Here is a 25,907-nt window from a genome sequence, read left to right on the forward strand (position 1 = left end):
AGCGCCGGCATGGACGGAGCCGGGCTGGGCATCGCCGCCTGCGCCGCGGCCGCGGGGCTGCTGCTCTACCGCATCGCGCGGAGGTACGGCCGGCGGGGCGAGGGACGGGGAGGCAGGCAGGGGAGGAAGGGAGGAGGAGGAAGGGAGGCGGGCAGGGCCTTGGCGGGATGCGGCCCGCGGCGGCGGGAAGGCGCCACGCGGGGCCCGGGCCCGCCCGGCCCAGGCGGGGTGTGAGCAGCGGGGCCGAGCCCGGCCCAGGCGGGGTGTGAGCAGCGGGGCCGAGCCCGGCCCAGGCGGGGTGTGAGCAGCGGGGCCGAGCCCGGCCCAGGCGGGGTGTGAGCAGCGGGGCCGAGCCCGGCCCCACGACGGCTGTGCGGGGCAGGAATGTGCGGGAGAATGGCTGGAGCGTGCTCCCCTATCCCCGGGAATGGCTTTTGTGTGCCGGGCTGAGCATCCTGGCACGCTGCGGTGACACCCGTCGCTGCCCGCGGACACCGCCGGGACGCGGCTCTGCCCATCGGGGTCTCCCCGCTTGTTTCCTGACGTCTTCGAGGCGGGGAGAGAGAAGATCCTGCTCCTTCGGCTGCTTGATGTGGGGTGAAGGAAGGATTGCTGGGGAACAGGTCTGTAAAGTAGCAACGCTGTTAGCACAGTGCTAGAACTTGGGGAGATTCTGTACAAATCAAAATTATTGATTAGGGATCAAAATGCTTTGGTTACTTGTTTCTTAATTGCTCAGAACTTTCGCGATCTTAGAACAGTTTAAATTCAGAACATTTGAAAACCAGGTTTGAAAAGCATCAGGAGAAATGTCGTGATTCAGATCTCATAAAAGGAGAAAAGCTTAATTTGACAGATGCTAATCTAGCATAGCATGAAAGGAATGTAGGGATGTGTGGAATATAAGGCACTTCAGTCTCTGTAGCAGCAATAGACTTTGCAGTCTGCTCATGTATTAAGCTCTTCTGTTGGAGAGGTCAGTCCCAAGGGCTCCGTGTTCAGGTTCACTTCAAGTTTATGCTTTGTAAGAGACGAATATTCCTACATCCTCAATATGATGCCTCAGGTCTGCTCTAAAGCATTTGCTCTTTGTTTAACCATATCAGTGATCAATGGGACATTAGCCCATGTACAAGACTTGGCATTTCTATGACATATTTAGGGTAGCCAAGAAATCCAAGTGGCCTAAAGCAATCCTGGTGAAGCAGGCAAGATTTCTTTGACCCAGTTGAGGCTAGCATGCTTTTTGAGGGAGGAGATGGGATTTGTTTTGCTCAAGTTCATCAAAAGGTCTCTGGAATGGAAAGCATATCTTCCCAAGTCCTTGAAGACTGCTGGTAAATTCTTTCAGGTGACCTTGGTAATTCTTTGAACCTACATGTTTGTGTTTGTCAGTACTATTCTGATAGTTCCAAATTGCTTATTCTGCCTTAGTTAAATGAATCTTCCATAGTCATCAAGGAGGACAGCTTAATAAGGGACACAGACATGATGTCAAACATAAGATACGATGCTGCCTTTGCTTTTTGTTTATCAAGGAGAGAAAAGATTTGATGTCTAGATACAAACAGAACCTGGGGTGGTTATCCCTGGGTGTGCGTCCCTGCCTGAGTCCACTGGGCACCTTTTTCCTGGCTGAGAGCACACTCAGTCTGGCTCATGGGAGAGGACAGATGTTGTAACTTACATCACCGTACTAGAAATTTGCTCTTGTGGCTAAGTCTTGTCTATAGCTGCTAGTTCTGAGCAAATGCATCTATACTATAGCTCACCTGCTGGGATCTGAGCAGCTGTGGTGTGTTTTTCTTGCGCTGGAAAAGGGGGTGTAGCATTGGGTCTGCACTGACAGACCCCGTTACTGTCAGGTGATGGGCGTGGGCACAACCTGGAGTTTGGCAGCTGTTCTGTGCCAGGCGGGAGTTTCCCTGCCAGGGAGATGAACTCTTAACCCAGCTGTGCCAGCAGTGCTGTGCCAGCGCTTGGTCTGTCCTGCTGCCACCAGATGTGGTTTGATCAAAACTCCTCTGTGCAAAACAGCTCCTCTTCCCCATGTACTTTTTGTTCAGATTTGCTGGCATAGCTGTTTGGAAAATTGCTTTGTAATCCAGTTCTGCCAGAATGAAGATTTCTGCTTTAAATACTTTTAATGGAGAATTGGGTTTTTTCTTCTAACTCAGGGAAGAACTGCACATCCACCAGTGGTCTCTTTCAAGACTACAGAAGAGTAAACACCTTAATCTCCTGACTTAGTAGTAAAGAGGGTGGGGAATAGATGTAAATAAAAATATTTACAGATCCATTTTATTATTACCAGCACTTATCAAGGTAGACTGTTGTTCTGGCATTCCATTAGAAGTGTGGATTTCAGCATGACCTTAAATGTGTGTTTAAATGAGGAATAGTGAAGAGTGCTGGGAGCTGGAAGGAGCCTAAGTTCCTCCTTGTTGCATCCACCAGATTAGGAATTGGGGATTTTTTTGCACCTATTTCTATGGCAACAGATTATAGGTTCACAGAAGGAAGTATTATTGCCTTTTATCCTAAATAATCCAGGACTTAGCCATTTCTTTTGCATATATTGTCAGAATGAAGTGCTGCTATTTAATCCTTGTTAGTACTTCCTGAGCCTCAAGAGCAATAAATGACCTCCTGTTTGGAAAAAGATGGAAAGGTCTTGAGCATACTGAGGATTTGGTCTCTGATATTAGTGAGTTCTCAGGTTTGGCACTGATGGTTTTTGCTTTATAGTGTGACTGCTGTATTCATTTCTTTGCCTGCGCTTTCCACTTCTGTTATCCTTGAAACTAGTGCTTTTACCTCTGTCATGTCATGGGGTTTAGAGCCTGGGGTGGGTAGAGGCCGAGGGGTGGTGTGTCTGATTTCCCTGGGTGCCAGAGGATGGCGCGTGCAGGTTCTGCAGTAGCTGGGACCTGGGCAATAACCTCCTTCAGAGGCTGGAGCACAGGTTTGTGTGCTGCTGGTTGAAGCCTAAGGTTATATTTGCACAGCTTTTACACCTGTGATGGTGAGATTGGCCAAATACAACAGATGTTGCTGTCCATCCTTCCTTTGGCTGTTTTGACATGTGCTTGGCTTTGGGACAGCGGTAGCTCATGGATAACTCAGACCATCGACCTAGGTTTGTCTGCTTTAAACTCTGGGTTGGTTTGGGATGGGTCTTTTGCCTGTTAGTTTTAGCAGCGGTATTTTTAACTCAGATCAGTTGAGTCCCCTTGGCAGTGAAGAAAGTTGAGCAGGGAATATTCATTTTAAGAGGGGTGTGGGTGTTTGCATCTATTTTGAGATGAGAATCTGTTATCCTAGTAGCTCCAGCCATTTTCTTTCAGCATCTGGCAGGGAATCCTCTGTACATTCTGACTTTTCAGTGCTTCATTTCAAGCATATCCTCACTGTTAGTGCCTAAACAGGAGGCTCAGACATTGCTTGAAGGTTTGATATTTTATGAACCGAGTTTCAAGGCACAGTGTATGGAAATGTAAGTGGGAAAAATGTTAATTGTGGAGATCCAGCTACAGAGGTGATGGCTGAGAGAGAAGACTCACCTGTTTGGTTGCAGGGTGCCAGACAGCACTTCTGCAGCATTCAGATGTTTCAGCAGCAGAGAACATTTCCTAGAGCTGGGAGAAGTTGCTCTCAGCTGGGAGCACTTTGGCTGCTGTTAGTTGCTCCCTCTCTGCTGCAGCAATGGAACCACACAGATGAATTCCCTGGTGGAGCTGGGCTGGTGGCAGCTGGGTCCAGCTGTCTGCAGAGATGAGTCCTGAGCAGCTGCCCTCCCTTGGAAGTGTGTCTGGAACTGGTTCTGATAAACCCAGACAGCTGGGCTCTGGTGCCTTGGCCTGTCAGGAAGCTCCTCTTGGAGATTGCACTGAGTTTGGAGACAAATGCAGAGTTCTCTGGCAGTCAGGCAGGCTCAGGGTTTGGGCCCTGAAGGTCTGTGCTCAAGCATCTGTCACAACCTGTGGTGGTGGGGCCACGTCACAGCTGTTTGTCTGTATTGGCTGTTGCTTTAACAGGATTGCTTTAGAAAACAAGAGGCTCATGGATCAAGGTCATTAGTCTTTATCCCTTCAGTTCTAGTGTGTAAAAGCAGGGCATGAAATGTTGAATCCTCAGTTCCTTTAGTACCTAAAGTTGTGAAGAAACAGCTGTTTGCAGTGCTGGAACCTCAGGGTAATGTGATATGCTCTTGTCCTTGAAAAATTTTCTGCCGAACCGGGCAGGCAGAGCTCCTGTTTCCTGGGTTTCTGAGCACCATCACAAGCAGCTCTTGTGGATTCTGACTTCCTTTTCCTGGAATCCTGTGTATTAAATATTAGTTCTACTGCACCTCCTCATAGAATAGCACTGCTGATTATGGAGAGGACTCATACCCCAGATATGCCCCTGAAAGACAGTGAAGTGGGTAAATCACAAGGTTGTTATTAATTAAAGTTCTGGCATGTCCATGGTACCAGAACAGAGGTATGATTGTCAGGCAGAATTATTTCTGCTTTAACATTCCATCTTTTCACTGCTAAGGTGACTACTCCAAGTCCTATCATTAAGCACACGGGACGGGCAGATTGGCTGTTTTCGTGCTGTTTTCATGCATTTCACTGTTTGAAAGCCGTTGCTTTCCTCTCCATCAGCCGAGCCCGGTGCTCCTGCCTGAGCCGTTCCCTCTCCCCACAGGAGGAAGCCCACACACGTGACGGTGAACTGCTGGTTCTGCAGCCAGGACACGGTGGTGCCCTACGGGAACCGCAACTGCTGGGACTGCCCCAACTGCGAGCAGTACAACGGCTTCCAGGAGGTACGGGGGGGCCCTGAGCCTCACTTGGGGTGCTGCAGGGCCCCTGCAGGTGGAGGGACAGCTGGCTCAGCACTGCAGCTTGGACAGAACCCACTGCACTGGTGCTGACTACAGACATGGAGACAGATTTTCCTCTCTTGCTTTAAAGGGCAAAAGTGGCATATCTCTTAAGAAAGTTTTTTACTGCATGGAACAATTCTTCTCTGGTTTTGTATTCTGTTAAATAGAAAAGGCTGTCTTAAGCTGAAATCCAGCGCCACCAGCTACATGCAATAGGTGTGCAGGCTGGTGGAGATGGGGGGAAGATTTGAAGCATTTTGTCTCTTTTTTACTGATTTATTTTGTTATGTAGGTGAATGCTAATGAAATGTAGAGCTGCTGGCAGAGCTTAGGGAATCTTACTGTCAACCTAGCTTTGATTTTGTGGTTGAATGTTTTCTTTTCCCCCTGCTTTTTGTCAGAATGGAGACTACAACAAGCCCATCCCTGCCCAGTACATGGAACCACCTTAACCACGTTGTGTCGGGCAGTCCGACTTTCTGTGACCCTGCCAAACCACAGCAGTGGGTGAGCAGCCAAGTTCTGCTCTGCAAGAAATGCAACAACCATCAAACCATGAAAATCAAACAGCTGGCTTCATTCTCACCAAGGGAGGAGGTAAGTGTTCTTTAGGCATGGCCATCACTGGGGGGTGTTTGTCCAAGGCATTCCCATCCATGCATCTGCTGTTCCTGCTCTGTTTATTCCATGCTGCAGCCTAGTAAGCAGGAATTACAGCAGTTTCAGTGTGCTGTGGAATGATGCTCCAACAGGCTTCAGAAGGACTGTGTGGTACTCCAGTGCTGAGAAGTTCAGTCATTGATGTTGCAAATTTACCTAATTCTACTTCAAAGCTGGAATGTTCCCCAGCTCTAGATGAGCACTGGAAATTGAAGCTTGAGCCCAAGACATTTCTGAGATCATCTTACAAGTCCAGTACTTCCCATGGCTGAGTTTATGGGACCTGAGAGGCACAACAGCCCACTAGTTAACATGAAGCCTTAATAGATTTTGTTTTCCTTAGGCCCTGGCTGTGCTGCTCTGCATTTACGAGTGAAGTGGGAGAGGAATCCAGTGCAGCAATATAATTTCCCTGGCTAGGCTTCTGTGCCTAGGAGGGCAAAGGAATTTTGCAGTTACAGCAGCAGGATTTCCTGCTGAGCAACTTCTTGGCTTTCCTTAATAAGCATGGAGGATGGGGTAGTGGGGTTTCTCCTTCACAATTTTATGCTAAAGTTTTATGCAGAGAATTCAGTGCTGCACTCCTTAGCTTTCAACCGTGGTCAAGCCTTATGGTTAGACGGTGCTGTAGTGTGATGTGTCCATCCTCGCCTTGGCTAATCCAGTCTGCTTTGTCTGATTATAATGAATTTAATCAGAATGACTCCCAGAGAACAGGTTGAAATTTGATCACACTTAATGAGAATATCCTTGGCTGGTGCCCTTTTCTCAGCTTTATTTCTAGTCCCTGCCTCTTGCCAGACCTATCCAGTTGCTCAAGTACTGCCAGCCTTTGGCCCCTTTTTAGGCATTCAGTGAACTGCAGTGCCTGTGCCAGCTCAGAAACCTGGGATTGTGTTATCCAGTGTGCTTGGATAAGGGTGTCAGTGACAGCAGGAGCACAGCAGGGCTGGCTGTTCCAGGGAGGGATGAGCCTGGAGTGAAGGAGCAACAGATATTTTGTGTCCCCTCATTTGAGAGGAGGAAGAACAATTCTAGTTACTTGTCTCACCTATGTGAGATTCATAAAGTCTCAGCGAAGACAGCAAAATTGGACACGGAAATTCAACATCCCGATGTTGGGCCACAGCAGCCTTCTCCAAGGTTGTTTTTTGCCATCCCTCCTGGGACAGGGAGGCTGGGCCAGCTCTGTGTGAGGCTGGCTGTGAGCCTGGCTGCAGCCTGCTCGCTGTCCAGGCCTGGTTTCAGGGAGCTGTCCCTGTGGGACCTGTCACGCTTTGCCCGCCTGTCAACAACAAACGTGACAACTGCTGAGGCACCCGCACTTCTCACCTGCTTTCCCCCCGCTGTTCTCTCACCAGGGCAAGTACGATGAGGAGATTGAGGTGTACAAGCACCACCTGGAGCAGACCTACAAGCTGTGCCGCCCGTGCCAGGCTGCTGTGGAGTATTACATCAAACACCAGAACCGGCAGCTGCGGGCGCTGCTGCTCAGCCACCACTTCAGGCGCCGCGAGACGGACAAGAGCTACGCCCAGGTACGTGGGGACACATGGGGACACAGCTTTGGGCCCTGCACCCGGCTCTGCAGCGGGGAAAGGAGGCAGCAGCCGGGGGCTCTCTAGCCCTGGGAGCTTGGGTGCATGGCAGCAGTTTAGGAGAACACAGGAGAGTTGCCACAGACGCTTCTCCTGTTCTTTTGAGGTTTCCCTCTTGCTGGTGTCATTCAGCACAGTTGCCAGAAGGTAACTCTAGTGTAATAATTGAGTGGGAGGAAAATAATGGGATGGGCAGAGAAGGAGAGGTAGGGAAGCCAGTTTATGAGTGTGCAGGAAATTACAGAGTACAAGGGGGAAAAAAAGAAAAAAAAGAACAATGGCAATTGAATTACGACCTTCTCCTTGTTTCACTGCCCTGCCTGACCTTAGCTTCTGCTCTTGTATCTGCCGTTTGCTCCTTGCTAGTCTACAGTAATCCCATGTGGTGTCAGCTCAGTACAGAGACTTACAAGGACTTGAGCAGTCCAGTAAACCATACAGTCCAGAGTGTTTTGTACAGCACCATTTCAAAACCTTGCTGCAGTCCATTCAACTTCTGACAAGGTGTTTCTCCCTTCCCCTGCAGAATCTGTGTTCATACTCCTCTTCCACTTCCATCACCACGCCAGCTCAGGTGATCCTTCTGCGGTTCCTGGCCTTCCTCAGCTGTGCGTTCCTGGTTCTGATGGCCTTGTACGGGTCAGGGGACCCCTTCTCCCTCAGCACAGCTGTCCCTGCTCCTGTCCCCTCTGGCCCCGCGTCCGTGTGGAACAGGACTGGCGCGAGCCCCCGTGCGGGCAGTGACGGTGACGGTGGCGGTGGCGGTGCCAGCCCGGGGCGCGGCTGGCGGGAGCTGCTCCGCCTGCTCCCGGAGCGCCTGCTGCACAACCTGAGCGTGGCCTGGGCCTACGGCAAGAATCACCAGATGGCAGTGGCTGTGCTGGGGCTCTTCACCTGCCTGCTGGCCATGTTCCTGGCTGGGCGCATCAGGTGGGTGTGCTCGGCTCTGTCTCGCGTCAAACTGCCTTGGTGGGAGCCGTCTTGTCCTGTGTTGCCCCGGTGATCCAGGGGTGGCACACGTAGAGCCGCAGGCCTCGATTCATTCAGTGGAATTACTGTGGATGTGAAGTTGCCTGCGCAGCTCTGGTGGGAAATGGAGCCGATGTGCTCAGACACCTGCCCAGCAGCGGCAGGGCTGCACGTGACGTGCTGCAGAGAGGCAGTGCAGAGCCTGCTCAGCCTGGCTCCCCTCCCCACCTTCCCTCTCCTTCCCCTGCAGCGAGGCGGTTCGCTGTGCTTGAACTGCTGTCTGGTTTCTTTTCCCGAGGCAGGCTCCGGCGCATCGACGCGTTTGCCTTGGTGCTGTGGCTGGTAGTGATGAGTCTGCATTTGGCCGAGAGGTACCTGAAGACGGACACGCCCAGCTGGCTGGACACGGCCAAGTTTGGCACCACGTCCCTGTGCTGCCTGGTGGGCTTCACCGCGGCCGTGGCCACGCGCAAGTCAACGGGCCAGCGGAGATTCCGACCCCGAAGGTCAGAGCCAGAACAGTGACGCTGGGGGAAGGAGCAAAAAAGCCTTGTGAACTCTTTGTGACTGGTGCTTCTCTCTCTTCTTGTTATTTTCCCTTCCTCTGTTTCTCTTTTTTTAAAATTAGATAAGCAGTGAAGATCTCCTCTTCCTTTTTTTTATATATATATGTATATATACACCTATATATGTGTGTGTGTGTGTATATATATATAATTTTCCCCCATCCTTGCTTACCACTGTGCTAGCTGCTTGGAGCATTTCCACTGCTAGCCATGGAAGCTGCCTCCATCCTCCCTTGCTCCTGCATCCTACGTCAGCAGTACAAATATCCAGCTTCCCCAAAGCCAGTACTTCCAGCAGCTGCCTCACAAACTGCTCCATAAATGCAGCCTCCTCCCCATTCTGCTCCTTCGGCCAAAGAGATTCTGGCTCCTCCTGTCCTCCTGGTTCTTCTCACTGCCTCTCCATCCCTAGCCACTCACAGAGGAACCTCTGCCCTGATCCACCACGGGGCCCGGGCTGCCTTCACTTTCCTAATGGTGCTGATCATTTTAATTTGGAACTGATGGGAACTTGCCTCTGGATTTGGAGTCCTCGGTAACATGTGCTGTGGTGCCCAGGCACACGAGGAGGGGATCACACAGAGCTCATAACCTGGTTCTTCTTGCCTTCCACTGTGTAGCATCACTTACCTGCATAATCTCTTGTCTGCCCCTCTCCTGGCTCCTGTTTTAAATGGAGAAGTGACCTTAAGTACTTTTTGCTTTTGACTGAAACTTCAGTAATTTATTCAGAAAGGTGCTTTAAAAAGTCATGTAGCTCAGGGTGTCTTAATACCTGAAGGTATGAAGCTGTTTCAGGTTAAATTTTCAGATCTACCAGTGGTTGTTGCTTTCAATGCCAGTTTTCTTTGGGTTTTTTACCCACCTGCTCCCAGAGCAACATCTGTGTATAAGCACAACTGGATAAAAATGCCTACATTCCTCCACTCCTATAGCCTTAGAAAGAGAAGAATTGTGGGACTGACAACCTCATGCTGTGATATCTGGTCAGCTTTCATTGTACAGCACTACTCAGCCAGTGTTTACTGCTGAGAGCAGATTGAAGGGTGTGCTGTAGGAAGGGGTGGGAGCTCTGCTGTGGGACTGCATGGCAACAGAGATGGATTTTTTGGGTGACTTGCAGGGGTTCTTCTTGTAGTCTGGCATTGTGCTAATACTGCTGAAAAAAGGGTCTGGAAATTGGGACCTGGAGTTGAGAGCCTGGCACTCCTCTGCTGAAAGCTGGGGTGGCTGGGTATTACTGTGTTTGGGTTTTTTAGGATTAACTTGCTGGGGCCTCTTAGGATAAGCAGTCTGATTATCTGCACAGTTGTTTGAAAGGCACTCCACTGAGTTTCTCATATGGATTTTGGTCTTCAAGAGGAAATAGCACTTTTACAGAAGATCTTCTGTTTTCTTTTGTTCAGAATAGCACAGTGGAACTCACCCCCCTAATAGTCTGATATAAGTTAATTTGGTCTAGTGATCTCTCAGTGTATAAACTATAAAATAATCAGAATGGAGCTCTCACTGTGAAGTATCTGCAACTCCTGCTGAAAAATGCAGACATTACTGGGTGCTGCAGATGCTGGTGAAATTAGAAGAGCTTTTTAAAAGGAAACAAAAGCTGTTTCCTAACTGTTCATACTTACTGTTCCTTGAACTGGTGCTCGTTGTGAAAGCATAAAGGTAGCACTCTCAAAAGCTCTGGAATTCGTTCACAATAAGCCAGGCTGAGTCATGGAAGGTGCAGCTCCTGGCTGTGTGCCTGTAACTCGGCCAGGGATTGGCCACACAGACCTGCTGCCCACCTGGGCTCTCCTTTGGAATCTTCTCCTGGTGCCTTCAGATAACTGCAATATCCATCTCCAGGCTAACAGAACCTGGCTCCATCCTGGTGTTTGTGGATGGTGCTGAGGGTTGTTTACTTACTTATCCACAAGAGGAATCCAGCGCCTGCAAACTCTGGTTCAATCTTCCACATTCCCATCACTTACCAGTCCTGACCCAAAACATTTGTCTCCCAGCTCACAGGCATGGGAAACCTTGAGCTATTATGACCATGAAGTGAAATAAGGCATCTGGACTTTTTTTTTTTTTAATTCCTCCCGTCTTCGTGCTTCAGGACTTCCAAATTTTCCTCATAACATACATGTAAGAAAGGACTTTTATCTGTGATTGTCTTCTGCACTTAGCTGTACGATTTGGATTGAAAGTAACTCTTGCTGTTCTCCTGTGAAATGTGTCCAAGGAATGGGAGGAATCTCATATTTGAAGGATATATTGAGAAGGCTCAAAGGAGGGGTATTAAAAGCTGACAAACTCGGTGGGAATGGTCATGGTAATGTCATGCCTCATTTCTCTCAGCAATATCCTTTTTTTTTTTTTAATAAGAATGAAATTAATCTGTCCAAATTTTCTTGCCCAGTAGTAAGGAAACTCTCAGTGGCAGCTTCAAAGATGGCTGGCAGCCTCTTCAGATGTTTTATTTTGAGGAGCTGAAAGTCAAGACTATGTTAAGCTTCACTGTCCTGTTTCATATCATCTATCTCCTCTATGTAGCTGTTTTCCTCCCTTTCTAGGAGCACTTTGTTTTTTTTCTTTCTATTTAAACTCGACTCGTCCTCAAGTCTCCCTGGGGTCAGGCGCCTTTTGTGATATTTTGCTCTTAAATGTTACGTTGATTTACCATGCCTGTTCTTTACTCTTTTTATCTTTTTCCCTGTGCAGTGCTGGGATGGGATGTGGGGGATGCACACTAAATGTTGGGAACAGGCAGTTGGTAGAACTGTGGGAAGGAGAGGATTTACACTGTGAAGCCTGAATAATCCTGTTAAGGAATATTTTAGCTCTGTTTGCACAGCAAGTGCAAATCTATTCTGAGTTTAAAGTCCTTTAATGTGGAAGATATGTTAACTGCAAGTGACATCCGTTTGTCTTTGCTTTATGCAGATTAATACAAATGAAGTATATTTACTAGTTGCACTAATTTATATGTCAGATCATCAGAAAGCGACTTTGTTTTATGGCCAAGCTGTACAACTGATCTCTGTGGTGCTTTGTTCACAACATACAATTGAAGAACTTCTGTGCTTGTAATTGGGAAAAATTCAAAACTGAAACAGAATTACAAAGTACATATTGAAGTGGGGTTCATTTAATGCCAAAGAAGCTTTTCTTTTTGCTCAGGTGTCAGCTTATTTTTCCCACTTCTGGGTGCCTCAGCATGTCTGTGCTGCTGCTTCTAAAACCAACAAAAACCTCAGAGCCTCAAAACGAAACTTGCAATTGAATTTTTGGTGTTTTGGAGACTCTGATGCTGACAGCCTCCTTTCTTTCTCCTTGTCTGACATGCTTTTACTGATGGTGGAGGATGATGGATCTTTTGGGGTAAAGGAAGAAAGGAGGAGGAGGGTGGGTTTTGTCCAGGAGTGTTGTGATTTATAAACTGTAGCATTCAGTCTGTACGAGCTGTCTCAGACAATGAGCCCTGCAGATAAGTTGTGAGTTAGCAGTATTCTGCTGTTAACTCTGGAAAAAACAATAGTCGAACCAGAATGGAGCCTTTGCTGAGATTCTTGCCACGCCTGATTTCAAAGCCAGATAGGCTGTGCTGGAGCCTGCCGTGCCATAGCTTCTGCTGGGAAGGTGCTTTGCATTTTTCACTCTGCAGTCAGATACGTCACCTGTGTCATCCAGATGGAGATAGCTGAGGTGCACCATCTAACTGCATGATTGCTTGCCCCTCAGTGAGTCCAGCAGGAGAAAATGTGTGCTTTGGTGCTGTGCAGCTGAGGTGCTATTTTGTGTGACACATTTCCTTCTGCTGGGTGGGAAAAGAGCCAGCAAAGGCTTGGTAACTGACCACCACAGCTGACACAAAATCATCCAGAACCACTTGGTCAGTGCTTCGAGCTTCTTGCTCTCCCTTAGCTGGGCTCTTCAGGCCACAGAGGAACACGTGCTAACCTGTGGTCTCCAGGTGCAGTTTTGTTGCCTGAGGATTCTCTCGGCCACGCAGGCCAGAGCATGCGAACAACTTAACAATATTAGAGGGTTTTAGCCCAAAAGCCCCTAATTCAAGGTGCTGCTTTTTCACACTAACCTTGTGTCTGGGCCAGAGAATGGTAGCAACAGGCTAGAGCGGAGGTGCTGAGGGATTGTTAGTGGGTTTGTGTGACACTTGAAATCAAATCTGCTCCATCCCAAGTGCCTGACTCTGGCCCTCAGTGCCCGTGGCTGATCTGCCAACTCAAAATCATGTACCCTGCCCAGCAGAGCCAGATTTACGAAGGGGCCAATGTGGGTTCATGAAGTGCCTTTCCCTGGACAGGATTTGGGACAGCACTGTGTTGCTTTGCTTGGTGGAACCATGGCTGCAGCATGGCACAGCAGTGCCCATGTGTCTGCCAGGCCGGCACTTCTGTCCTTCCTGTGCCACCACGCAGTGTGGCAGGGCACAGGAGGACACCTGGGCTAACACTTCTGAGCAACTCTGCAGACTCTACGGGGGCTCAGGGAGAACCCAGAGGTAGCACCAAGTCAGCATCTCTGCTGCTGCTTCTCTTCTTCCTGAGGCCCTCAGTGACATCAGTGCATGCAAACTGACGCCTCTGTGGCCCTTTACCATTCTAAACACTCTGTATTTATATCTGGTTCTTTCTCTCAACTCCTCCTTTCCTACACCCGTGCTTGGCATGCCCTAGTGAGCCTGGGTGTGTCAAAGGGTGAGAACATGTGGGAATGTAAAAACCGTGTAGTGGCTTATTATTTTGGCTTTATGAATATTTTTAAAGTGCGCTGAAATTATGTGAAGCTAATAATCATGCTTAGATACTGTAGGAAGTATGTATTGATGTTATGTGGACAAAGTATTTATGCTAATATAAAAATTAATATAATCAATAGCCAGATAATTGCTCCAGACTGACTGTACTCATGAAAGTTGAAGGGAGCTGTGGTATATGGCTTTGCTTTGGTTTTCAGAGGTGCTGTTGGAATTGTGTGCTGTCATCTGCAGGTGCTCTCCAGAGAGAGGGACAGTACTCAGTCCTGAAGTCATCCCCTGTAAAGCCTCGTTGGGGACCAAAGCTCTTGAGTGCACAGGCAGGAAAAGGTTCCCTGAACAGTTTTGGCACTCCAGCAAGTCTGGATTTGTGTAGGCGTAGGATGTGCACATACACACACGCCTCCCCACTTTGTGCCACCAGCTAGGGGGCAAAGGCACAGTTGATGCCAAGCATCTGTACTCTAGAAAGTCTTAGTGCAGGACGTGGCAGCTCTAATTCAACCCTCCTTTTTCATCCAAAGTAGGACAACAGGCAGGAGACAAGAATTCTTACTCTTGGCAGCTGAAGTTTCTAGCTTTCTAAGCCACATGTCAAAATATTAATGTGTCTGAGAGCTGTGCCCATTTTAGCATTGCTCTCCCTTGTTCTTGTGCCTGTGTTTTGTTCCTGTCCTGCTCTTCACTCCTGGTTCTGAACTGGACAGGAGGCACAGGCCGTGGCCCTGAGCGAGGAGGTGCAGCAGGGCAGAGCAGTGTCAGGGCACACAGCGTGCTGCAGTAACCCGTTCTGGGGTGGCAGGGACGCTGCTGCACCTGGGTAGCTCAGTTCTGAGGGGACAATACGTCCAGAGGAAATATTTCACCCCCTGGCTGACATGTGGCTCCCCAGCTGCCCCGGGCAGATGAGCCTGGGCACGGGCCCCGAGCTGCCTGCCTGTGACTGCATCTCACCTTCCTCCTTCATGGGCTGAATTATCTGATAGAGGAGTGGCTCCATCTGCAGCCTGGCCTGCCCCGTGCCCTCCCCTGTGTCTCTCTGTCCCAGGGATGATGCAGCATCTCTGGTAAAATGTGAATTAGAAAGGCACACACGTATGGTGGTGTCTGTTGGGACAGACGAGGGGAGGCTCTCCTGGCAGGAGGTGTTTCTTCAGGACCGTGTACAGTCCCATACCATGTAATACCCTTCTTTAACCTTCTATTTATTTATTTTTAAAGTATATGTGTAGCACAGTTGTGCCCAGCTGTCTAGTAACATTGTGATCATTGTAAACACTAATTAAGATGCCAAATTTTTGATGTTCACAGTATCAAGTTCTGAAATAAACGGCTTCCGGGCCCTGACTATTTCCACAAACTATCTGACTCCAGAGCCTTTTTTTTTCCCTTCTATTTTTTTTTATGTTACTTATTTTACTGTTGCCAGAGCCACTATTGCCACGTGACAAATGGCTCGGAGCAAAGACCCAGCTGCAGTGCTCCATCCCAGGGCTGTGCTGTGGTTGCTTTCTGCCTTATCATCCTCTTGATCTCACCCTTTTTGATCTGCTTCTGGAAGAAGTTTTAGTTCAGCTGCCCATTCTCAGGCGTGAAGCACCTTCCCATGAGAGCTTTTAGCAGCCTTGAGCCCTCTTGACATGGCAGTGGCAAACACTAAAGAGTGCAGAGAACAGGATTTTGCACACTTAGCAGGAATTTGTTCAGAACAGATCAATGTTTAAGACACACTTTGGTCAGAATTCAGTCCTAAGGCATTAATAAGCTATACTTAAAATTCTTCAGCTCCTCTTTGCTAATCAGAACAATTCCTTTTCTAGATGGTTCAAGACAAATGATTCTTGACTGTCCTGAGGATCTGGCTGCACTAACTTGGTGAGGTTGAGCAGCAGAGGCATTGGAAGCCTGATCCCAAACAGTTACAGTCCCAGGGCTGTGGCTATGAGTGATAAATTACTATAATATCTTCCAGGCCATTAAATTAAAGACTTCTCCGAACCAATAAACCAGTTAAGCTGTTCTCTGCTGCAGCAAGGAGCTGTGTGAAGTTGGATCCTTTAGCCCAAAGACACAGAAGGTGCAAAGTTAGGACTAAAGAGCCATGTTGCTCACAGGTGAGCTCTGATTTGGCTCTCCACAGCCATGGCACAGTGAGGGGTAGGTATCACTCTTTCTCATACAATTCCTGTCAGTCCTGAACTGCACTTCTAATTCCCTTTCCCATTCGTTTCCCCATACAAAGCTGAGCTGGGCATCTGTGTGTGTGGTGGGGTAGAGGTGGTGGGGGTGCTCTAAAGGACTCCCCATGGATGCAAAGCAGGAGCCCCTTTGCAGGTCCTCTGCAGCCTGGGCAGGTTGGGCTCTTGGGGCTGCAAGAGCAGCACATCCCTGCCTGCTGCTAGAGGCACGGCCTGCAGCTGCACCCTGCTTGGCTCACGTGTTCTGCCTCAGGAAGCTGGTCAGGATTGGTGGTGGCTGCCTCCTACTAGCAGATAAGTAGTTTATAACATACTTTAAATTGTAATCTTAACTCTAGAGTTAGCATGGCACAATATTGCTGCACCACCTCTTTAATCTCCAGGACAGAATTATTTAAATCACCCCACAGTGCAAGGCTGAGATTTTCTTCACTCTCTGATTTACTCCTGGCTTTCCTCTGACAGAAGAAAAGCCACGTAACCATGTTGCTGCTCTCATCTGTCTCTGTTTCTTCCAGAAGTGAGATTAAGCCTTCAGATATTGTATCTGTGAAGTCAGGTATCTCCATTTAAAAACATACGCACTTCATACTCTGTTCTTTATCGTGATTTATTTGACAGTTCTATTACCTGTTTCTAACTAAAAAATCTTACAGAAGAACATTCAGAGATTCTGGTTCATATTCTAGACTTTCTTTCATGTATTTTCATTCAATTGTTAAAAATAATACAAAATTCCTGTATTTTAATGTCTGGACTTCATAAAGCATTCTCTGGGTAATTTTCTCATCCAAGCTATTTTCACTGGCATTCCTAAACTGTTCCACCCTCTTTTCCACCGTATATTGTGGGACAAGTTGGTGCACAATAATTTAAGTAAGGTTGAACAGTTCTTTTCCCAAAGGGTAGGAACATTCCTGTAAACTCTTCAGCACCCCTGCACTGAAAAATTACCAAACCTGGTCACAAAACAAGTGTTCCTGCAAGCCCAGCAGGAGAGGCAGTTGCTGGGATTTCTCGTTGCTAAGTGTCTGTCATGCGTGTCCTTTGCAGGTACCTCTCTGGGGACTCGATTACTGTCTTTCCCAGCGGCCCTGGCACAGCCTTCCCTTCACCTGCTACGTCTCTGTTTGTCCCAACGCCGCCCAGTATCCTCCACCTGACAAACCAGCAGCTCTTCAGGTCCCCACGCAGAACCTCCTCATCCTCTCTGCCCGGCCGCCTCAACAGGGCGCTCTCGCTGGGCACCATCCCCTCGCTGGCCCGGGCAGGTGAGTGTGCAGGGCTGTTCCAGGGAATGGGCCAGGAGGGATCCAGGTGAGTGTGAGTGTGCAGGGCTGTTCCCAGGGAATGGGCCAGGAGGGATCCAGGTGAGTGTGCAGGGCTGTTCCAGGGAATGAGCCAGGAGGGATCCAGGTGAGTGTGAGTGTGCAGGGCTGTTCCAGGGAATGGGCCAGGAGGGATCCAGGTGAGTGTGAGTGTGCAGGGCTGTTCCCAGGGAATGGGCCAGGAGGGATCCAGGTGAGTGTGAGTGTGCAGGGCTGTTCCAGGGAATGGGCCAGGAGGGATCCAGGTGAGTGTGAGTGTGCAGGGCTGTTCCAGGGAATGGGCCAGGAGGGATCCAGGTGAGTGTGAGTGTGCAGGGCTGTTCCAGGGAATGAGCCAGGAGGGATCCAGGTGAGTGTGAGTGTGCAGGGCTGTTCCAGGGAATGGGCCAGGAGGGATCCAGGTGAGTGTGCAGGGCTGTTCCAGGGAATGGGCCAGGAGGGATCCAGGTGAGTGTGAGTGTGCAGGGCTGTTCCCAGGGAATGGGCCAGGAGGGATCCAGGTGAGTGTGCAGGGCTGTTCCCAGGGAATGGGCCAGGAGGGATCCAGGTGAGTGTGAGTGTGCAGGGCTGTTCCCAGGGAATGAGCCAGGAGGGATCCAGGTGAGTGTGAGTGTGCAGGGCTGTTCCAGGGAATGGGCCAGGAGGGATCCAGGTGAGTGTGAGTGTGCAGGGCTGTTGGAGGGAATGGGCCAGGAGGGATCCAGGTGAGTGTGCAGGGCTGTTCCCAAGGGAATGGCACTGGATCCACACGTTATAGTCCTGTTCAGGGATGGCTGCTCCCATGCCACAGAGGAGCATACAGCATTAGGATTTGGGGTTTGGCAGCAGCTGAGCCAGCTGGGTTCAAATTGTTCCATTTTTGCTTTTAGATTCTGGCTACTTGTTCAGTGGAAGCCGACCGGCCTCGCAGTCGTCCCAGTCCAAGGAACCCCCTACCTCAGGTACTGCTCTAGGCCTTCCAGAGCCACAGTCTTTGCAGGATTGGCACTGAGTGGGTTGCAGCATGTGATCTGGTTGAATTCTTTCCTCCCTGCTTACTTTCCATTAAAAATATCCATTTTTCTGCTAGAAATGCTGCAGGGAGAGTCCGAGCTAGAAGTGGGACGGTGTTAAAATCGGGTGCTGTGTGTAGGATGTTCTCCCTGGGAGAGCTCAGGGTGACATCAGTGAGACAAAACAAGGAGCCCTTTGCTAATCAGGGCTGAGTTGAGCCTGCTTGGACAGGAGACTTCAGCTGTTTCCAAGGCAGCTTTCCCAGCAGAGAATAGCAGCTGGTATTTGGCTGCCCTGGCTGCTTCCCTTTCCTCGGTGACCTGCCTGTTGCCCTTGTGGTCCAGACAGGTCCCTGGGCTGTTCCTGCTGCTGCAGAGGCCGATGCAAACCTCCTGCATCCCAATGCACTTCTCAGCAGCTCTGGAGGACATGCCAGTAGAATTCACTCACCTGCAAAATGGATTGTGCAGTCTGTCCTGGATGGACACAGCTGAGCAAAGAGAAACTTGGCAGGCTCCTGATAACCTGAGTCATTCCTGAGGGCACTAAAGCACTCGTGAAGTTTCTCTGTGTTTTGCCGTGTGGGGACTCCAATAAATAAAGACTTTTAGTACGAGATACATTGGTAGACATATGCAACTCCCGTTCCTTTCTCTTGCGGTGCTGTTAAAGAGAACCGCGCCTGTAGCAGCGGGATGCTAAGCCGGTTTCCATTGCAGATCCCTTCTCGGCGCTGTCCGGCAGCGGTGTCCCGGGCCCGTCCCGCATCCCGAGCCCGGCGCCGTCCGTGGCCGGCTCGGCGACCTCCAGCTCGGGCTCACTGCGCTTCCGCCGGCCGCTCATCAGCCCCGCCCGCCTCAACCTGCAGGGACAGAAGCTGCTGCTGTTCCCGGCGCAGAGCGACGCCCTGCTCACCCCGAGCGGCTCCGAGGAGCACCCGCACCCCGACAGCAACGCCTTCGCCCCCGAGCTGCGCGGCTTTGCCAGGAAGAGCCTCTCGGAGCGGGGCGCGCCTGGTACGCTGCCGGCGCTCCGGGGAGGGAGCGGGCTCGCAAGCGCAGCCCCGCGCCATCTCGGCCACAACAGGAGAAACCCGGGCGCTGAATTCTCCTATCTTTTTCTCCTTGCAGATATGAGATCTGCTGTAGAAGGGGGCAGTATTTGCAGTGATAATTCCATCAAAAAGGAGGATCGCTCATCACAGTCATCTACTTGTGTGGTAGACACAACTACCAAAGGAGAAGATTTGGCAGGCTGGAGAGGTGAGTGCGAGTCTGGGCACTGCTTCATGCGTGTGAGAGCATTTCTGTGAGGGTAACTGAGGTCTTTCCTGTGTCACCGAGACACACAAAGCAGCCACATGCAGACAAGAGGTTTTGCAGAGCAGAGGTTTCTCCGTCCACCTCAAAGCTGAGATAGGGCGGAGAGAGACCCCTTTGTTTATTTCTTACTTTTTATACATTTGTGGGTCTAGCAGAAGATTGGCTTTTTGGGGTTTCCACCCCTCAGCCTCCCTGGCCAGACCAATTGTCAGTTACAATTGTTTTCAGGTTAGAAATACGCAAACAAAGGACAGTGAATGAAAAACAAAGGATTTGTTTATGTTACATCTGTGGGAAAAGGTAGAAAACTGCTCTTAATATTGTACAGTAACTAAAAAGATCTGACTCCATTTAAGAAAATCAAAAGGCTCAGAAAAACCAGGGTAACATTCCTGGAAATCAAATAAATAAGGAGTTGGAACATGGACCTTCTGCCTGCTATTCTAACATCTTAACAAAGCTGTTCCTGTTCTTTGGACTGTCTGAAGAACACTAAGTGCTAAACTGAGACGGAAGAAGAGGGGTGGGGATGCAGGTGTCAAGAGCACGAGTTGAGATGAGATGAAAATAGAACTAAAAGAGAGCAGTAGAGTCTTTCCTGACAGGAAAAATGCTTCAACAATTTCTGCTTGTGCTGAAAAACTGGACTGAGAGAAACAGTACAACATATGTTCACTTTTACTTATCAGTTCTTTAATATCTCTTTCTACTATTCCCTTTTTTTCTGTGTTCTCTTCTGCCCAGGTCGCTTTGGTACCTCTGCCCTGCGGGGCCTGCTCGCTGTGAGCCTGACTCTCAATGCTGTCTTCACATCAGCCTATGTCTACAGGAGCCTGCGCTGATTTGTGCCAACACTCCCCTTCCCTCTGCTTCCACCTGGGCCTGAGCAGGCAAGAACAACTCACCCATGGCTCCGTGGCCAATGGCCATGCCACCGGTCCACGTTGTTTTTTAAAAAACTACTGTAACACTCAGCTGATATGAAAAGGAACCTGGGCGGCTGCTGCCATCGCTTCCAGGTAGAACATATCCCAGGACTGTCCCTGGAGATGGCAGGCAGAATTCCCAGCTCCAGTTCAAAGCAGGAGGCCAGTCCAATGGCCCAGACATTTTCTTTCTAAAGAACTGACCTGAGACACAAGCCTAAAAATGTGTGAGCTGCGTTTTTAGGAACCTACCCCCAGCTCTTCTTTCTGACATATTGACCTCGTGCTGATGGTGCTGGTAAATGGGGAGAATTAGAACAAATGAGCTGAAGAAGTGGGATGGCTTTAGTAGCTGGTGCTGGGCTTTGGCTGCTGTTACAGCACCCTCAGCCTCTGCTCAGTGGTTCCTCTTCTCTCTGGTCTTTGACATTCTCCTCTAAATTGTCAGTGAACTTTCTTTAGTTGCCTTAAGCTTGCCTAAGCACAGGGGTGACCTTGGCTGCTCTGTCATGTTCTTGCATCTTGGATGTCCTTGTGCTTCCAGCTGGACTGGCCCTGAGGCCGCTTTCCCCAGTTCCATTCTGTGCGGGTTCTCAGCCCCCGTGTGTGCCTGTGTGCAGCCAGCTCTGCACAGCCCCAGACAGACACCCTGTGCTGGCTGCATCGGAACCTGGAAGCTCATGCTTTGCTTTGCTTTGCCCAGGAGGCATTAATTGTTTTACTCTGAAGTGGGTTAAAAGAAAGGACCCCGGTGTGATTTGCACCATAGTCAAAGGGCTTCAGCTTGCAGCTCTGCTGGAGTTTTCATTGATTCAGTGAGTGGCAGAGCCTGTTCTTGCTGTAAATCGCACACATATGTTCTACTAGAGGTAGGTGAGGAACTGTCTGATTGTATACATCTATCCAGAAACCTGACACCTCAGTCTGATGTTGGGATTTGCTAAGTTACTTATTTAAGATATTTCTTACTTAGTAAAATGCCCAGGTGCTCTCAGTGCCAAACCTGATTCTGGACAATTCAGCTTTCTGGATAGATGAATCTTTTCTAGCCCAAGGAAAGGAGTAGATTTTCAAAAGCAGTTTGTAATTCGGGTATTTCTGGTTTGGGGTGAGTATTCAGCATTGCTTAGAATTCAGGGGCCATTTAGAGTATTGTGCTGAAAACTCAGAATCATTTAGGGGAAAAAAAAATCCTGATTTTGACATTTTGGTTTCCCAAAAACCAAGTGCAGAGAGAAGATTGACCAGCATGTCAAAAATACCTGGTGAGAAGACAGTTGACTGACATTAGCTGTGTATTTCCTAAAGCAGGACTCGGATCTATTTAGAGGTTTTCTGTTGTCTCTTCCTTTGGGCTCCTTTACCTCAAATTTCACTCCCCCGCCTCACTGCCCTGTGTCTGCATCCTAAATTGGTGCTTATTGTGTCTTTCCCTCCCTTTCAGTTTGCTGCTGTCCCCTCTCTTGTGTTCTTGCATGTGCACAGAACAGTGTACCTGCTGCTGACCATGCCCTGCTCTGCACCCGAGTCACACCTCGCAGTGATGATCACCCTTCCTTTCACCTTGTTTTTTTTCTTGCATGTTTTAATTGAGTTCCTACCCCAGCCTCACTTGGTTCATGGGAGCCCTAGCCAGACTCCAGTCAGCGTGGATGTCACAGTTTGAATGGGGCTTTACTGCTGCTGGTCCAAGCACTGAAAACCGAGTCTCTGTGTTTTCCAAGTCTCCCTGCATGGTTTTATCTGCCCACATCCAGCTGTTGCTCCTGCCCCCGCTGTGGGTGACTGCAGAGGGAGGCCAGGCCTGCACACATGCACACACACGTGCTGATCCCGGGGGCTGAGGACAGGTCACGCCTGCCTCTGCATCTCCCCCGGCCTCCTGAGAGCTGTGAAGGGCTGCACAGCCAGAACCTCCTGGACAGAGCCAGGAGAGACCTGCAGCACAAAGATGTGCTGCAGACTGATGATGAATTCTATTGTAACTTGCATGAATTGTTCCTTGTAGCCAAACCGGACTCATAACCTTGTTGTAAAGAGATTTTTGTCCCTTTTATAGACTTTGCACGCTCACCCGAGCATGTGTACAGGCAGGATGATGGCAGAGCTACTGCCAAGCTTCTCTTTAAACCTCTGCTCTCTGGGTTTCATGATGTGCTGGTGCAGTGTGTGACATCCCATTCACGCATCCTTGTCCTACCTAGAAGCCTCCTACAAGGAGAGACAAGCTGCCAGAAAATGCAGTGGCTTTGCTTGTCTTTATCACCCAGCAGATGTGCACTGTGACTTCATGTATGCAAACCTCCCAGCCTGCGCTGAGTTTTACCACCACACTCGACCAGATTGCAATACCAACCTTCTCCTCCTCTCCAGCAACCCAGGAGCTGCAGCATCTCCACACCCCTCTTCCCACCCTCATTCCCGAGCAGGAACACTGTAACCTGTCCCTGCACTTGTGTGGCTGCTCACTCAGACTGTTCTTGGAAGGGGGTTTGGTGGCTTGTCCAAAGCAATAGAGAGACTTTGGGATTTATTACTGAAGTGGGAAGTTTTTCATTCTGGTGCTAGAACTCTCTCCCGTGGTGCTCTCACGGTTGTGAAGCCTTTGCTTGAGGAATTCACGAGCGTGTGTGTGTGTGTGTGTGTGTGTGCGTGCGTGCATGCAGATGTACAAAAATATTTGGAAGGTTTCTTCATTTCAGAAGATCTGAGCCCCTGTTTGTCTTTATATTGTTGGCCTTAATCTAGCTCGTAGATACTGTGTCTATCTTGCTGCTCTTTTCTGTACAAAGCTGGTTTGGAGGAAGCAGAAGTTCATCTGGTCCCTCTGGAAAAATCTCTGTGACTGTTGACGGTGATCTTCATACAGTGTTGTTCAAGGGGGAAGATTTTATTTTCTAATACTTTTCCTACTGTAAAAACTGTTGGAGTGTGTGGAGTGGAAAAGATCTTTACAAAATGGCCTGGTAAAGATTTGAACACGACTTAATACCCACAATTAATGATCAGGTGGAGTATAAATGAGCTTTATTTCCAGACTTTTCCATTTCCTACTTTCCATTGAAAAAGTCTAGGTACTTCTTTGGATGTGGGCTTGTTAGGCATGTTCTTAGACCTTGCAGAGACTTTAGAGGATTTTGCTGTTCTGAAGTAGAAAGGATTGTATTTTGGAATCTGGTTCCAGTTCCGCAGTCTGGGGATTTTGGCAGATGTGGCAAGTAGTGTGCACATATCTGTTTAATGGGACAGAGGGAGTGGGGTAGAACGACTTGCTGGTTTCTGAAGTTTATCAATCTTTTTACATAAAAACTTAGACATTAAATTGGTCACTAGGGGGAAAAAACCTCACTGCTGGCATATGTAGGCCAGATTCCCTGAATTTAGGCTATTTGTTCAAGCAGCAGATCAGGCCTGTGAATGTTTGATTCCCACTCCCCCTTCTGGGTGCTGGCAACATCTGTAAACCACTGCTGAACTGGCGGGGTTCCTTCTGTCAGGGCAGCTGGACGGAAGGGCTTCTGTTGCCTGTGGATGCTGCTATATTTTTTTTCTTCCAAGCACCATTCCTGGAAATAACAATGGTCTTAACCTCTCTCACAGACATTTGTTAAGAGGCTAGAATGGGCTGATTTGGCCCATACTTTTTTTTTTCCCTTTTTATTTTTTTTTCTTTTTTTTTTCTTTTTCTTTTTTTTCTTTTTTTTTTCCTAATATCTGTTGCATCCAGAAATTATCATCACTGTATTCTGGGGTGGGAGTAAGGTACAGAGTATTTTTTGATTGAATGGATATCCAGAGAGGGTGAGAAGGACAATTTCAAGTCCCAAACCTTATTTCCTGTGAATGACTGTATGTTACGTGTGTGTACTTCTTTGGGGAGCTCTATCACTGTACAGTTTAGTTAAACGTGCTCCAAGGAAGGAGAAGCTGTTCCTCGGAGGTTTTTAGTTCATGCTTTGTTGTTTAAAGAGGAATATTTTTCTTTAAAAAATAAAACCAGATAAGTTTTCACCTTAGTGTGAGTGGTCCAGTTATATGCACACTGTACTTCTGTGTTCATTGGGCACTTAAGTGTTTTTTTTCTATATGAAATCATGACTGAGAGTGTTCATGTATTATTGTATGGTCTTTAATTTATGATTTTATTTTGTACTGTAAATTAGGGGGCAGGTGGCATAAGCTGATCAAATCAACACTTTTTAGAGGAGGATGTATTTTAATTAAACGACTGGCAACCCCTCACTACTAATTCTGTACATACAGGTGTATTTTGAAGGATTTAATGACTTGCAGTGCTTGCACAGATGTGACACGGGTAGAATCCACGTTGCTGCAGCGGAGCAGCTTCTCCATCGTCGCGGTGCCTGCGGGACCTGCGAGCGGCCCCGGGCCGAGGGCACAAGTGCGGGCTGTCTTTGCGGCTGGACGTGGCGGGTGTGCAGCTGATCCCGCCGGGGCTGGGTAGGAAACGATGGGGATTCCTCCGTGTGTGGCTGCAGGGACCCGCTCCCGGCGATGCCCAGCGCTGAGCTTTGTCCCGGCTGTGCCCGGAGCCGCCCCCGTCCCGCTCCAGGCGCCGTCCTGACCCGGCGGCGACCCCGAACTGACCAGACCGGGCCGGGCAGGGGGCGGGAGGATGGCGGGGGAGAGGGTATAGAAGGGCCCGTGGTGCTGGGGCCAGCGGAGAGCGGCGCCATGGCCGAGACAGACTCCGGCGAGCGGCGGGCACCTGGCACCCGAGCGGGACACCGAGCACATCACCGAGCCGGGCACCGAGCGGGGAACAGAGCACATCACCGAGCACCTCACCGAGCCGGGCACCGAGCGGGACACCGAGCAGAGCACCGAGCCTGTCACCAAGCCGGGCACGGCGGAATGGCCGCAGAGGCCTCCCTACTCGTACGTGGCGCTGATCACCATGGCCATCCGGGCCAGCCCCGAGCAGCGGCTGCCCCTGAGCAGCATCTACGCCTACATCGCCGAGCGCTTCCCCTTCTACCGCGACCGCAGCCGCCACTGGCAGAACAGCGTCCGCCACAACCTCAGCCTCAACCCCTGCTTCCGACGGCTGCCCCGCCACTACGGCCGCGCCGGCGACTGGGAGCTGCACCCGGCTTTCCACAACATGTTCCCGGAGGGGAATTACCTCCTCCGCCGCCGCCACTGCCGCCACCCGTCCGCATCGCCCCCGCAGCCCTCCGGGATCCCCGCCGCGACCCGGGCTCCGCCGCCCTCCGGGATGGCGGGGATGGCCTCGCTCCCCGCCGCCCTCTGGGCCCCGCCGCCCTCGGGGATCCCCCCGGGCCCCGCCGAGCCCCGGCCCCCGCTGCTCCCCGAGGCCCGCCCGGGCCCCGCCGCTCCGTGGCCCCCGCCGCCCTGCGCGGTGCCCGCGGTGCCCTCCGGCTGCCCTCAGGGGCCCTGGGCCGCGCTGGTGCTGGGCCCCCCGCTACCCGGAGCTGCCCGCCCGGGGCCCGCCCGTGCCGCTGCCCGCCCGGGGCCCGCCCGTGCCGCTGCCCGCCTGGGCGCTGCGCCCCGCCGAGCCGGACGCGGCGCTGACCGCCGAGCTGGGGGCCAGGCTGGCCCCCGCCTTCCGATGAGTGCCCGGGTGCGGGCAGGGCTCGGGGCGCCGCTGCATTCCCCGTTCCCGGGGCAGTCACCGGGAACCGCCCGGAGATTGCCGCCGCGGCCCTTGTCCCACTCCCGCTG

At 50.2% G+C, this 25,907-nt stretch overlaps 2 protein-coding genes across 2 annotated transcripts; both read left to right on the top strand.

The window, feature by feature from the left end:
• On the top strand, positions 1 to 24,784 carry TMEM201 (transmembrane protein 201). Its single transcript, XM_040084381.2, is given in 12 exon segments — positions 1 to 83; positions 4,696 to 4,816; positions 5,278 to 5,319; positions 5,321 to 5,473; positions 6,898 to 7,074; positions 7,661 to 8,064; positions 8,406 to 8,609; positions 16,686 to 16,903; positions 17,830 to 17,901; positions 18,673 to 18,969; positions 19,084 to 19,215; positions 20,020 to 24,784. Coding segments are annotated over 12 exon segments (1,992 nt in total). The 5' UTR covers positions 1 to 9; the 3' UTR covers positions 20,118 to 24,784.
• LOC120762458 (forkhead box protein E3-like) lies at positions 24,296 to 25,798 on the top strand. Its single transcript, XM_040084884.1, has 3 exons — positions 24,296 to 24,313; positions 24,862 to 25,593; positions 25,658 to 25,798. Exons 1-3 carry the CDS (start codon positions 24,296 to 24,298, stop codon positions 25,796 to 25,798), a joined length of 891 nt encoding a protein of 296 aa, XP_039940818.1.
• The last annotated feature ends 109 nt before the right edge of the window (positions 25,799 to 25,907 follow it).

This window comes from Hirundo rustica, chromosome 22, assembly GCF_015227805.2.
Source record: "Hirundo rustica isolate bHirRus1 chromosome 22, bHirRus1.pri.v3, whole genome shotgun sequence".
Taxonomy (NCBI): Eukaryota; Metazoa; Chordata; class Aves; order Passeriformes; family Hirundinidae; genus Hirundo; species Hirundo rustica.